The sequence below is a fragment of the Lutra lutra genome, chromosome 2 (genome assembly GCF_902655055.1).
Source record: "Lutra lutra chromosome 2, mLutLut1.2, whole genome shotgun sequence".
Classification (NCBI taxonomy): Eukaryota; Metazoa; Chordata; class Mammalia; order Carnivora; family Mustelidae; genus Lutra; species Lutra lutra.
This window is the reverse complement of record NC_062279.1, coordinates 127,382,382-127,396,842: the sequence shown is the minus strand read 5'-3', so window position 1 is coordinate 127,396,842 and position 14,461 is coordinate 127,382,382. Positions and strand designations below refer to the sequence as shown.

Sequence of the window (14,461 nt, the reverse complement as noted above, 5' to 3'; positions counted from 1 at the left end):
GGGACACCTGGGTGGCTCAGCCAGTTAAACATCTGCCTTCCGCTTAGGTCATGATCTCAGAGTCCTGGGATTGAGTCCCCCACCCAGCTCCTTGCTTGGCTGAGAGCCTGCTTCTCCCTCTGCCTGTAACTCCCTCTGCTCACTCGGTGCATGCTCTCTCTCTCCCACACACAAATAAATAAATATCTTATAAAAATAATAATAAGGATAACACTCTCTATCTCCACAAAGTTTTATATGATTTCTCTTCTTACTCTCAAGCCATCCAAAATGATGGAACTTTCTTCTTTTTATTTTCTCAAGGCTCTTACATTTTTTTAAGAAAAGATTTTATTAATTTGATAAAGAGATGGAGGGAGCAGCAGAGAGGGAGCAGAAGAGGAAGAAGGAGAAGCAGGCTCTCTGCTGAGCAGGGGCTCAGTCCCAGGACCCTGCCATCATGAACTGAGCTGAAGAGAGACACTTAACCAACTGAGCCACCCAGGTGGCCCTAAGCTCTTACATTTTGACTTAATTATTATATATTTGAATAAGTACAACTAGAACCAGAAGTCATACCATCTTGTATGTAATACCTCTTCAAGTATTTATTGAACATGATTCAATTACTGATGTCTAATCTTCAAGATTTATTAATGATATATTAAAAAAAAACTTTGGAAAAGATTAATTCCTTGGATATTTGCAGTAACTAAATGGTTTTATTTTCTCAATTATACTGCTAATATTTTTAGAGAATTAGATAAAATTAATTTAATCAGTATTTGCAAACATATTATTACAATTATGTTTCAGAGGAAACAAGGGCAAAAATGTATAAGAAAAATAAGCATAAAGATTAGAGGATAGGAAGAACTAATTAGCAAGTTTGAGTATAATATTTTCTGTTTATATGCACTCATATCAACCAAGAATACACTGTTGTTTTTAAAGGCCCATGAAACATTTATAAACATAGACATGGATTGCAAACCTTGCCCACTGTTATACACACATACGAATTTAAAGCAATATAAGTCATATATATAGCAAAATATCATATATATATATAAATATATATATAGTCATACATATAGTAAAATTAGAAAGAGCAAAAAACAGCAGTGCCTGGTTGGCTCAGTCAGTTAAGTGTCTGCCTTAGGCTCAGGTCATGGTCTTGGGGTCCTGGGATTGAGCCCTGCTGCAGTCTCCCTGCTCAGTGAGGAGTCTGCTTCTCCCTTTCCCTCTGCCCCTCACCCTTACCCCATTATGCGTGCTTGTGCTCCATCTCAAATAAATAAAATCTTAAACAGGCACAGATAATTTAACTACATTTTCAACTAACTCCTGAGATGAAAAGGAATTGAAAACCAAAATTAAAAACTTCTTAGAATAAACAACATATCAAACTAGTGAGATGTAGCCAGACTAGTACTTAGAACATAAATCAATTAAAAAATCAAATTGAAAATAAGTGAACTAGGGAGTTTTATTTACAATGATATCAAGACTAGATAATCAGACTCCTGAGGAAAACTAGAAATTCTAGACAAAAACTGGAAAATTGGGACAAAAATTTGACAACAGATCTATTTAAATGAATTGGACTCAGTGGAGAATTATAGGGCAAGACCAAGAAAAAATGAAATCCAGGAATATGAGCCTGCTTTTTGGAGATGCCTTCCCCTAGGTAATTCTCCCTATCCTGGAGGAGGTGAAGAGAGGTTGATAAACTGAGCTTGAAACAAATTTATAGGGCTAGAGAGATTAAATTTGAAAGTCAGGGGCCATTAGATTTGAGGGTGAGTGGCTCAGGAAGTTTCCAGGCATTGGGTTGGGATACCCTAGAAGAGTGACCCCCAAAATATACTAGTCCTAAAAAGATCTAAAACATAGCTTGGAATTATCTGAATCTCTGATGTTGATATAAGGTGATCAGAAATTGGTAATGCACCCAGCCACCTGTGGGAAAAAAAAGAAGACTGTTTTAGAGGAGGATAACATTATTGCTAGACCTCACAATATCTCCAGATATTTTTACATGTAATATCAGGCTCATATTTTTAAGACAGCAGAGTTTTTTAAAATGATAAGAATTAATAGAAATAGAATAATAGAAATAATAGAAAAAAATCCACAGGACTGGTCTTTAAAATAACTCTGCTTAATATGTTCAATGAAAAAGACAACTTTGAGAATGTTGATAAGAGAAAAGGGAATGCTAAAAAAAAAACACCAAACCGAAATTCTGAAACTGAAAAAAAAAAAAATAAAGTAATGAAATAAGATATAACTGAAGAGAGAATTAATGGAATCCAGTCCACGTCTGAAGAAAATATTCTAAATGAATATCAGAGAGACAAGAGGATTAAAAAATACAGGAAATAATATAAGAGACATAAGAGAAATAGTGCAAAGGGCTAAAATTCATATAACTTGAGTCCCAGAAAGAGAGGGCAGAAAGACATTGATCCACAAATTAAAGAAACACCATGTATCATAAGCAGGATAGTATAAAAAACTATAGATACATTATTGTAAGATCAAATACGTAAAGGCAATTTTTTTAAATGTTCAAAGCAGAAAAATTATCTTTGAAGAAACAGCAGTAAGCCATAAATGAACTTCTCAACAGAAATGATGGAAATCGGGAGACAGTGGAATATCTTCAAAGCTGAAAGAAAAACTATTAACTTAAAATTATGTATCTAATGAAACATTTTTCTAGAAGTCAAATAAGTACATTTTCAGATGAAAAGTGGAGAAAATTATCATTAGCAAAATTAAAATCTTAGGATATTCTATAAAAAGAAAGGAAAGGGTAACTATGAGAGAAAGTCTAATAAAGATAACTATTCTGCAATGATAATGTTTCTAAAATATCTGTAGAGAATTAAAATACAAGGCAGCAATATCATAAATTTGGGAAAAGGGTAAATAGAGTTAAAATATTCTCAGCTTCCAGCATTACTCAAAAAAAAAAAATAGAATACTAATTTAGTTTTGCTAATTCTATAAGCATGTTATAATCTCTAGGATAGACACTGAAAGTAAAGAATCCTATAACTACCAGGCTAATAGAGTAGAAAAATAGAATAATAAAAACATATAGAACAACAGGAACTCTCACTCATTGCTGGTGGGAAAGTAAAATGTACAGTCACCCAGGAAGACAGTTTGGTGGTCTCTTAAAAAATGAAACTTATTCTTATCATAACAGTCCAGCAATCATACTCTTTGATATTTACCTAAAGCAGTTGAAAACTTAGGTCTACACAAAAACCTGCAAATGAATGTTTATGGCAGCTTTATTCACAATTGCCAAAACTTGGAAACAACCAAGATGTCCTTCAATAGGTGAACAGATAGATAAACTGTGGTACATTCAAACTATGGAATATTATTCCGCAATAAAAAAGAAATGAACTATCAAGCCAGGAGAAGATATGAAGGAGCCCTAAATAGATAATACTTAGTGAAAGAAGCCAATCTGAGAAGGTTACAGATTGTATGATTCCAAACTGTGTGCCATTCTGAAAAAGGCAAAACAATGGAGAAAAGGAGCACCTGGGTGGTGCAGTTGGTTGGGCGTCCAACTTTTGATTTCTGCTCAGATCATGATCTCAGGATTGTGAGATCAAACCCCAAAGTCTGCTTGCACACACTCTCTCAAATAAAGAATCTTAAAACAAAAACAAAAACAAAAACCTGTGGAGACAATAAAATGATCAGTGGTTGCAAGGGGTTGGGGGAGGGAGTGGGAGTAGAGTGAATGAAAAGGCAGAGCACATAGGATTTTTAGGACAGTGAAATTATTCTGTAAGACACTAGTAATGGATACATGTCATTATAGGATGTACAACACTAAGAGTGAATCTTAATGTAAACTATAGACTTTGGGTAATTGTGTCAATGTAGGTTTATCGGTTACAACAAAATGTACTACTCTGGTGGGGGAGGTCATGCTGGAGGGGCCAAAGGTTATAATGGGGAATCTCTATTTTCTGCTCACTTTTGCTGTGAACTTAAAACTACTCAAAAGTTCTTATTTTTTTAAAAAGAGTCACCTAAAATGAACACATTTAAAAAAAAAAAATCAAAAGAAAGCACATAAGTAGAGAAAATCATAATAGGCAGACATAGAATACTAAGGTAGTATATATAAATCCAAATATATCCGTAATTAAATTTCAATGTATTACATGCTACAAATAGAAGAGGTATATCAGCTACATATAGAAGAATGAAACTGGATCATTCCCTTATACCATACACAAAGATATACTCAAAATGGATGAAAGACCTCAGTGTTAGACAGGAATGCATCAAATTCCTAGAGGAGAACATTGGCAGTTACCTCTTGGAAATCAGCCACCATAACTTCTTTCAAGACACATCTCCAAAGGCAAGTGAAACAAAAGCAAAAATGAACTTTTGAGACCTCATCAAGATAAAAAGCTTCCACACACCAAAGAAACCATCAGTAAAACTAAGAGGCAGCCCAGGGAATAGAGGAAGATATTTGCAATAACATTACAGATAAAGGACTAATATCCAAGATCTGTGAAGAACTTCTCACACTCAACACTCAAAAAACTAATAACCTAGTTAGAAAGTGGGAAGAAGACATGAACAGACACTTCTCAAAAACACATACAAACGGCTAACAGACATGAAAAAATGCTCAACATCACTAGCCATCAGGAAATTACAAATCAAAACCACAATGAGATACCACCTAACAACAGAATGGTAAAAATCAACAAAACAGGCAACAACAAACGTTGATGAGGGTGTGGAGAAAGGGGAACCCTCTTATACTGTTGGTGGGAATGCAGTTGGTACAGCTACTCTAGAAACCAGTATGGAGGATCCTCAAGATGTTAAGAATAGAGCTACCTTATGACCCAGCAATTGCACTACTGGCTATTTATCCCAAAGATAGAGATATAGTGAAAAGAAGGGGCACATGCACCTTAATGTTCATAGCAGCAATGTCCACAATAGCCAAACTGTGGAAGAAGCCGAGATGCCTTTCAACAGATAAATGGATAAAGAAGATGTAGTACTTATATACAATGAAGTATTATTCAGCCATCAAAAACAATGAATACCCACCATTTGCATCTATGGATGGAACTGGAAGGGATTATGTTAAGGAAGTAAGTCAAGCAGAGAAAGACAATTATCATATGGCTTCAGCATAACCAATAGCATGGAGGACCATAGGGAAAGGGAGGGAAATCCAAAGGGGGATAATTTAGAGAGGGAGATGAACCATGAGAGAAGATGGGTTCTGAGAAACAATCTGTGGGTTTCAGAAGGGAAAGGGGACAGGAGAGGGGTTAATAAGGTGATAGGTATTGAGGAGGGCACGTGCTGTGATGAGCACTTGTTGTTACACTTAACTGATAAATTGTTGAACACTACATCAAAAACTAATTATGTATTCTACAGTGACTAACTGAACATAATAAAAAAAAAAGTGATGTATCAGAGGAGATTAAAAAAAGAAACCAATTATGGTATATACTTATCAGAGAGATTCCTAAAATGTAAAATAGAATGGATGCAGATGAAAGGATGGAAAATAGATACAGCATGCAAGTACTAACCAAATGAAATCTGATAATATTGGACCCAGTAGACTTTAATGAAGAACAGATTATTAGATGTAAAAAGAGATATTTCATGATGATAAAAGATTCAATTTTCCCAAAAGATATGATAGTTTTAAATTTGTAAGCACTCAGTAACAAAGGCTCAGATGGAAAATTTTCAATTTTTCTGTTCTTCTAGAATCAAAAAATTCAATTATAGCACTGAGTGGCAAGACAGACCAATTAAATTTTTTTAAAGCACTTAAAAATGTCAATAACAAAAGGTTATTTTTATTTAGTTTTTATTTATTTGAGAGAGGGAAAGAGTGCACGAGAGTGGGTAGGGTCAGAGGGAGAAGCAGACTCCCCATTGAGCAGGGAGCCGGATGTGGGACTCGATCCTGGGACCCCAGGATCAAGACCTGAGCCAAAGGCAGTCGATTAACAAACCAAGCCACCCAGGTGCCCCACAAAAGGTTATTTTTAAATATGCTTTACTATTTTTTAAATATTTACTTTTCCTTACAGAAAATGTTTAGTAAGAGAAAAACGACCAAAATATAAATATAACAAGATTTTTTTTAAAAGATTTATTTGTCAGAGAGAGAGAAAGCACAAGCAGAGGGAGAAGCAGGCAGAAGGAGAAGCAGAGTTCCTGCCGAGCAAGGAGCCCAGTGTGGTACTTGATCCCAGCACCCTGGGATCATGACCTGAGCCAAAAGCTTAACTGACTGAGCCACCCAGGCGTCCCTATAACAAGAATTTTAAAAAAGGCACCCCAGGGGTTCCTGGATGCCTGAGCCATCCCTGGATGGCTCAGTTGGTTAAGCAACTTTATTTTAAATGGATGGATGCAGTTTCTTTGCCTTCGGTTCAGGTTAGGATCCCAGGGTCCTGTTCCTTGCTCAGCAGGGAGCCTGCTACTCTCTCTCCCTCTGCCTGCTGCTCCTCCTGTTTGTGTTCTCTCCCTCTTTCTCTGTCAAATAAATAAATAAAAATTTTTTAAAATTAAAATAAAAAGGCACCCCAAGCCCCAGAGAAAAACTGTGATAGTAGGAAACACAAACAGATCGCTCTCAGTAATTGAAAAAACAAGCAAAAAACAACAACAAAAAAAGGGTATGTGATATTTGAACAATGAAGTTAACAAATCTGTAAGGGACATATATTGAATACTAATACCCAACACCTTCAGAATACATATTCATTGAAAGTACACATATAACATTTCCACAATTAACCAGTTTGAAAAAGTAACTCAGGGATTTTTAAAGTATCAGAATTACTCTGCTTATGTTCTTTGATGACAGTGAAAGTTATACTAGAAATCAAATTTTTAAAAGATAACTAGAAAATCCCTAACTGTTCTTTAGTTAAGCAACTGCTGAATATTACGTATAGGTCAAAGGATTGACAATGAAAAATTAGAGCATGCTTTTAACTGGTCGATAATGAAAATAAAGCGATAAAACTTATAGGTTGCAGCCAAGGCCATTCTTAGAGGAAAATCCAAAGTCTTAACTGTATATATTAGAAAAGAAAGTCTTAAAATCAGTGATCTCTAAGAATTTGCAAAAGAGGTTAGAAAAAGAACAGTAAACTAACAGTAAACACCTAAGGAATTATAAAATACCTAGGGAATCTGGGCACATTGGGTAAGAGCCAGCAGATGTTGAAAACTCCCAAGATTGGACCCCCAGCCCTAAGTACTAAATATACTAAAACAAAAATAAGCTATACATAGGCAGTCCTTGCTATGTATGATAGTGCGGGACTTTAAAAATGACCATGCAAAGTGAAACTGTGGAAAGTGATCTTAATAATCAATGGAAGAAAATTATGATTTTTCTGTGACCTTTAAAAATTTTTATAAAAATGCTAATAGCTGTCTTACTGGTTTATAACTGTACTGTTGATTATAAGGGATAGGTTTTGTTTTTTTTTTTTTTACAAAGAAAACATTTTAATTCTCAATGTTTATAATGTTTTTAGTGTAAGTGAATATTAACTTTACTGTTTTTCTTTCATTCAAAATTACTCTAGGAGGTTTACCTGAGTTGACTTATGATGAAAATACCTGTATAATGGAAATGATGGAATATTATGCCATCATTAAAGTATTTATAGGGAAATATTTTATAATCTGGAAGAATGCATATGTTTCAATAATAAAGTTTAAAAGCCAGGTTATAAAATATTAGCAATATGGTATAATTGTCTATTTTTAATGGAGAGCAAAAATTCTGCTAGAAAATATATCACACCATTACAATGTTTTTTCTCTGGGACTTGGGATGTCTTTTTTAAAACTCTTACTATATTTTATATTATGAAGTATTTTTTAAGATACCAGAAATATTTAAACCCATAATTTTATGTTCAGTTAATCTTCGACAAAAAAAGGAAGTATATGCAATGGGAAAAAGACAATCTCTTCAACAACTGATGTGGGAAAACTGGACAACTACACACCAAAGAATGAAACTGGACCATTTTCTTACACCAGACACAATAATAAATCAAAAATGGATGAAAGACTTAAATGTGAGGCCTGAAACCATAAAAATCCTGGAAGAGAGCATAGGCAGAAATGTCACTGACATTAGCTATAGCAACAATTTTTTAGATAGGTCTTCTGAGACAACAAAACAAAAACAAAATTAAAATACTAGAACTCATCAAAATAAATAGCTTACGCACAACAAAGGAAACAACAAAACTAAAAAGCAGCTTACAGATTGGAAGAAGATATTTTTAAATGACATATCTGCTAAACAGTATTCAAAATATATAAAGAACTTAGATAACACCAAGAAACCAAATAATCCAATTTAAAAATGGGCAGAAGACATGAACATATATTTCTCCAAAGAAAACATTGGTGCCCAACATCTGAAAAGAGGCTGAACAGCATTCCTCATCAGGGAAATCAAATCAAAACCACAGATACTACCTTACACCTGTCAGAATAGCTAAAATCAGAAACACAAGAGACAGCAAGTGTTGGCAAGGATGTGGAGAAAAAAGAACACTTGTGCACTGTTGGTTTGGAATCCAAACTTGTGTACTCACTGTAGAAAACAGTATGGAAGGTCCTCAAAAAGGTAAAAATTAAACTACACTACAATCCAGTAATTGTACTACTGGATATTTACCCACAGAATACAGAAACACTGATTTGAAAAGATATATGCAACCCTATGTTTATTGCAGCATTATTTACAGTAACCAAATTAAGGAAGCAGCCCAAGTGTCCATGATGAATGGATAAAGAAGTTGTGGGTGTGTGTGTGTATACACCTGCAGTGGAGTATTATTCACCCATTAAAAAAGAATGAAATCTTGCCATTTACGATGACATGGATCGAGTTAGAGTATAATGTTAAGTGAAATAAGTCAGTCAAAGAAAGACAAATACCATACAATTTCACTCGTGTGGAATTTAAGATACAAAACAAGTGAATAAAGCGGGGGTAGAAAAGAGACAAACCAAGAAACATGGCCTTAGATGTAGAGAACAAACTGATGCTTACCAGGAGGGAGGGAGGGAGGGAGGGGAGGGATGGGTGAAATAAGTGATGGGGATAAAGGAATGCACTTGTGATGAGCACTGAGTAATGTATAGAATTATTGAATTGCTGTATTGTATGCCTGAAATTAATGTAACACTATATGTTAACTATATTGAAATTAAAATTAAAAACTTAGGGGTGCCTGGGTGGCTCAGTCTTTAAGTGTCTGCCTTCAGCTTAGGTCGTGATCCCAGGGTCCTGGGCTCACTGCTCAGCAGGAAGTGTGCTCTCCCTCTCCCACTCCCCCTGCTTGTGTTCTCTCTCTCATTGTCTTTCTCTCTGTCAAATAAATAAATAAAATCTTAAGAGAAATTAAATTAAAAACTAAAATAAAAACCAAAGAAATAATAGAAATATTTTAAAATATGAATGTGTTGTTGATAAAATTTTTAACTAGGGAATAATCAGCAACCTCTGCCCTTTCCTTAGGGAGTAATTAATTTTTTGTTGTTTCTAAAGTTAATTATTCTGTGAGTTTCATGTGTTTGATGAACTTTGCTTTCAATAAATATATTCTAAAAATTAAGATTGAAGTTTTCTAGTTTCAAGGAGATTTTTAATATCAGCAGGTAATTCTCTTTATTTTAAATGGATGGATGCAGTTTCTTTGGGAAACTACCTTGAGATGTGTTTATTATAAATAACATTTTCTGCTTATAATTTATGCATTAAAGGTTTTTAAGTTTTTCTGATACTATAAATATATTTTTCCTTTTAGGTTTGTATTATTTTAAAGTAAAACAATCAGTCTTTTAATGTGTACTTCTATAGCTTTCTTTTGCTAGCTATTTTAAAATACAAAATATTTGTAATTTAATGTTGATTAATATTGAATTTAAGGTTTTCAGAGTTGTAGTCAAGCTTATGTAAAATATGCTGAAATGTAAAGCCTCTAATCATCTTGATTGCATAACTAGCAACAACTTTATTCTACTCTGTTTATTAACGGGATTAAGTAAGATGTTGCCTGAGTTTTGTGAAACACAATGAAGACAATAAATAATTCAACAGTATTTTATATCCCATTTGCTTTTAATTGACTACATGAAACCATGGTTACAGTTCCATTTTTTTTTTCTGAATGGCTCGTTTCATAAATTAATAAGATATAATATCTGAATTTTACCTTCTTGAATAACTAAAATCTCCTTAGGACAAACAGAATTATGCTTGAATTAATTATGACAAATTTAATGCATTTGAAATTGTCATATTTTTATTTTCATAGCTCAGTATTTAATGGGGATTAACAATTTAATTTTTGAAGTCTACTTAAAAATTATTTTTGTGTAAAGAATTATTTTAAATAAATTATTTTAAAGACTGTTTTTTGTGTCCAAATGTTTATTTAGTTTACCTTCAAATAGTGATAACTGTTGGTAAAATGAAATTACATTATTACTGTGTTAACTCTTTTCTGAAGGTTGCACAGCGAATTAAAAGATGCTGTTGAAAAGCAGTTGGAGACCCTTCCCTTTGGCATAGATACGGGAAATGATATGTATACAGATGATGAAACAGTCAAGAATTTAAGAGAACAATTACAACTAGCCAATCAAGTGAGTGATGTAAATTTTTTAAACTATATTCTGAATAAACAGAATCTGTGTTAATCATTATTTATGAATGATAACAGAATAGCAAAATTAGTACTTACTGATTTTCTACAATTTATAAGAATAGTTAACAGCTAACAAAACTTGTAATATATACCCTCTCTGGTTGTTAAAAATATAGCTACCAAATGTTTATTTTAATTGAATCATAAATCTTTTGACATGCTTTTTATGTCTTTTTTTTAATTAATTTTTTATTTTAATTTTTTTTTTCAGATGCTTTTTATGTCTTATAAAAAATATCTTAATGCCAGGAGTGCCTGGGTGGCTCAGTGGGTTGGGCATCTGACTTGATTTTGGCTCAGGTAATGATCTCAGGGTCGTGACATTGAACACTGCATCTGGCTCCATGTTAAGGAGAGTCTGCTTGAGATTCTCTCTCTCCTTCTCCTGCCCCTCCCTCAACTGGCGCACATGCATGCATGCATGCACTCTCTTTCTCTAAAATAAATAAATAAATCTTTTAAAATATATATTTTAATGCCCTAAAAAATTTTTAAGGAAAAAAAAATTATCCACTCAGCCAAATTTACATTTTCAGTTTTCTGTGTTTTCTTCTGATACGGTGTTTTCCTCAATTTTCAAGGATTCTAGAATTATATTTCTCAAAAATTGTACTTCTTCTAATTACTTCTCCTTTTTTCCTCCCTTGTAGTAATTGAATTATTTGGGAAGCTATGTTATATATACCTTGTTTTCAACACTGAAAATGTATAATCATACATAAGGGAATTTTATTTTATTTTTTTATCTTTTTTTAAAAATTTCATTTTTTTACTTGACAGAGAAATAGCACAACTAGTCACAGCGGCAAGCAGAGGGAGAGGGAGAAGCAGCCTCTCCGCTGAGCAGAGAGCCTGACATGGGCTCAGCCCAAGACCTTGGGATCATAACCTGAGGCAAAGGCAGCCGCTTAACTGACTGAGCCACCCAAGAGCTCCAGGAATTTTCTTTTAATTTACAGTTTTATATCCTAGGCATCTCATATCTTGTATGGATTTGAATCTCTGTTCTGCTTTCTAGCTGTGTGTCTCAGTTTCTTTATTTATAAATGGAGATTACAAATTCTTCATTGCAATTTTGATTTTATAGTTATCTTTGGAAAATCATTTTTTGTGCCCTACAAATTTAGTTTTAGAATTCTGATACTTACGAAAGTGATATTTAACTGATTAAATTAAACTGGATTTAAACAGTCTGTATTTACCATAATAAAAGAGCATGTATTTATTTATTTTTTAAAGGAGCATGTATTAATACTGATTTTTTTTTCATGTGTAAAGGAAGGGATTTGAAAAAGTAATAGAGGAAAAAAATAATGAGAAAGTATGCTCTTCCAAACTTTTCCAACTTTCAAGCTCTAGTTTGAACTCTGTTCAAAATAATAATATCAGAAAGGATTTGTGAATGTTTATATAGAAGTAAATGGAAATTAATTAAGCCGTGTGAAGGCTTTCTAATAGGCTATCAAAATTAGTGCACAATATGCAATTCTTGATACTCTAGAAAAAGATTATGATAGACCATATGTAAAACAACCCTCTGTTATATACCTTAAATATATACAATGATTATGGGTTTTTTTTTTCAACTTTATTTATTTATTTGACAGAGAGAGAGATAGGAAGAGAGGGAATACAAGGGGAGTGGGAGAGGGAGAAGCAGGCTCCCTGCTGCAGGGCTCCATCCCAGGACCCTGGGATCATGACCTGAGCTGAAGGCAGACACTAAATGACTGAGCCACCGAGGTGCTCTGTACAATGATTATTTGTCAATCATACCTCAATAAAACTGAAAAAATAATTTTTTTAAAGAGGAAGTGGGATGAAAACTAGATAAGATTTGTAGTTTCAAAAGACAAAACAAAAACAGAACCCTGTCTCAAAAAGATCTCTCTGCAGTACTTTTGTTGCTATAATTTCCAATGTGAAATTTTATTAAAACTTCAAAATTACTTATTCTTTTTTCCTTATTAAACCAAACTTGTTCTTTCATTCCTTATCTTTTCCTCTTCCTGCCTTATCCTCTCTTTGCCTTTCTCCTTCTACGTTTTGCTCCACCTCACATTTTTTTCTCTGAAGATGGTCCTATTTTTTTTGCTACATTTTGGATCAGTCACTCCACAGAAGATTTGATGAGGTCCAACTGAGCAGTCAAAAAGGAAAAAGCTGATTGGTTTTAAACAAATTTCCCACAAAATCTATAATGTACTTTTTATATAAATATAAAATTTCAACTGAATGAGAGTTTAAGCAATCTTATGAAGTATAAATAATAGAAAATGTTAATAATGCAATAGTATCAAAACAGTGATGTCAAATATTCTGCTTATGGTTCATATATGTCTAAGTATTTTGTTTTTAATGTGGGATAAAACATATAAAACTGTTTTGGTATCACCAAATTGAAAGACCTTTGTGTTATACATGAAGTCTAGCTGAATCCAAGCTGAAGAGACGAAAACTAAGTTAAATACAATTTATAGTAAAATATAGAATAATTTTTAAGTTTTATCAAAGTAATAAGCATGAAGAACTTGACTGTTCAGATATCTTCATTTATTTCACAAGTATTAATTAGATGTCTATTAAATATCAGGCACTGATAGGCAAATCGTTGAGGATACAGTAGAGAGTGTTGATCCTTGCTTTCATGGAAAACAGGCTTTTGTTTCAAAAAAACCTCTCACCAGACTTCTTGAGTTTGTTCTCTATTCTGTTTTCTAAATCTGTAATGTTGGAAATGTCTTTTGTACCTTACTTTCATTTATATAGAGAGATTATAATAATTCTTATCTTACAGAGTTCTTATGGTAATTCAGAAATTCCCATAAAGCACTTAATGTAATACCTAACACACATGTAAATTAATAAATTTACCTATTATTTTTATCATCATCATTGTGAAAGAGGAAGATAATTAAAATTGAGTTCAAAAGTTGTTGGGTAAAGCAAGTATAATTGCCTCGGGAGCTGATAACATTATTAAAATATTAAGTACCTAATTTAATATATTTAGTTTGGAGTATTTTGTTCTGATTGTGTGATTTGTAAAAATCTCTCTGGAGGGCAGATTGGCAGTAAGAGCCTTAGAAGTGTTTATATCCCTTGACCAATTAATTAGATTAGGATATCACATAGATTGTAGGAATATATCCTAAGAAACTGTATGTGAAAATTGATGAATAAATGTGTTATACTGTTATATATGATAATGAAAATTAGAAATAGTTTAAAAATCTAATAATATGGAATCACTTACATTGTGATTTTTCAAATAATGGGTTATACCATTTAAAAAATTCATATTAGTACATTGGTTCTTAATTTTTTTGTGCATTGTAATCTCCCAAGAGCTTTTTGAAATAGAGATTATTATTCCCCTTTCCCAAGTTTCTGATTCAAGAAGTCTAGGCTCAATAGTTTGTGTTTCTAACAGTTTCTGAGGTAATGCTGATGGTTTAGTCCTATGAGAACCACTGCTTTAGAGAATCTTGGTTTTCTATTTGTCCAGATAATTCTTACCATCAGGCAGGTTTGTAAAACTGCAAACTTTGAGGTTATGATGTGTCTTTCTGACCATTCTACTGAGAAGAAAATGTTCTTAAGGAATTGAAATGAATTGTCCAGGATCATTCAGCCAGAAATCAGGGATTGAATTCAAGTCTTATGGCTCCAGATTCTGTTTGTCTACA

General features: G+C 33.1%; 1 protein-coding gene across 4 annotated transcripts in view; it reads left to right on the top strand.

Moving 5' to 3' along the window:
* The window catches only part of SCLT1 (sodium channel and clathrin linker 1), a 190,491-nt gene that overhangs the window by 36,269 nt on the left and 139,761 nt on the right, over positions 1-14,461 (top strand). For all 4 annotated transcript variants that reach the window (XR_007125225.1, XM_047718435.1, XM_047718433.1 and 1 more), the window contains one exon: positions 10,575-10,710. Coding sequence is in view for 3 of the 4 variants with exons in the window: in XM_047718435.1 (XP_047574391.1) it covers positions 10,575-10,710 (136 nt within the window). In the remaining variant the exon portion in view is untranslated. The remainder of the gene's footprint in view (positions 1-10,574; positions 10,711-14,461) is intronic.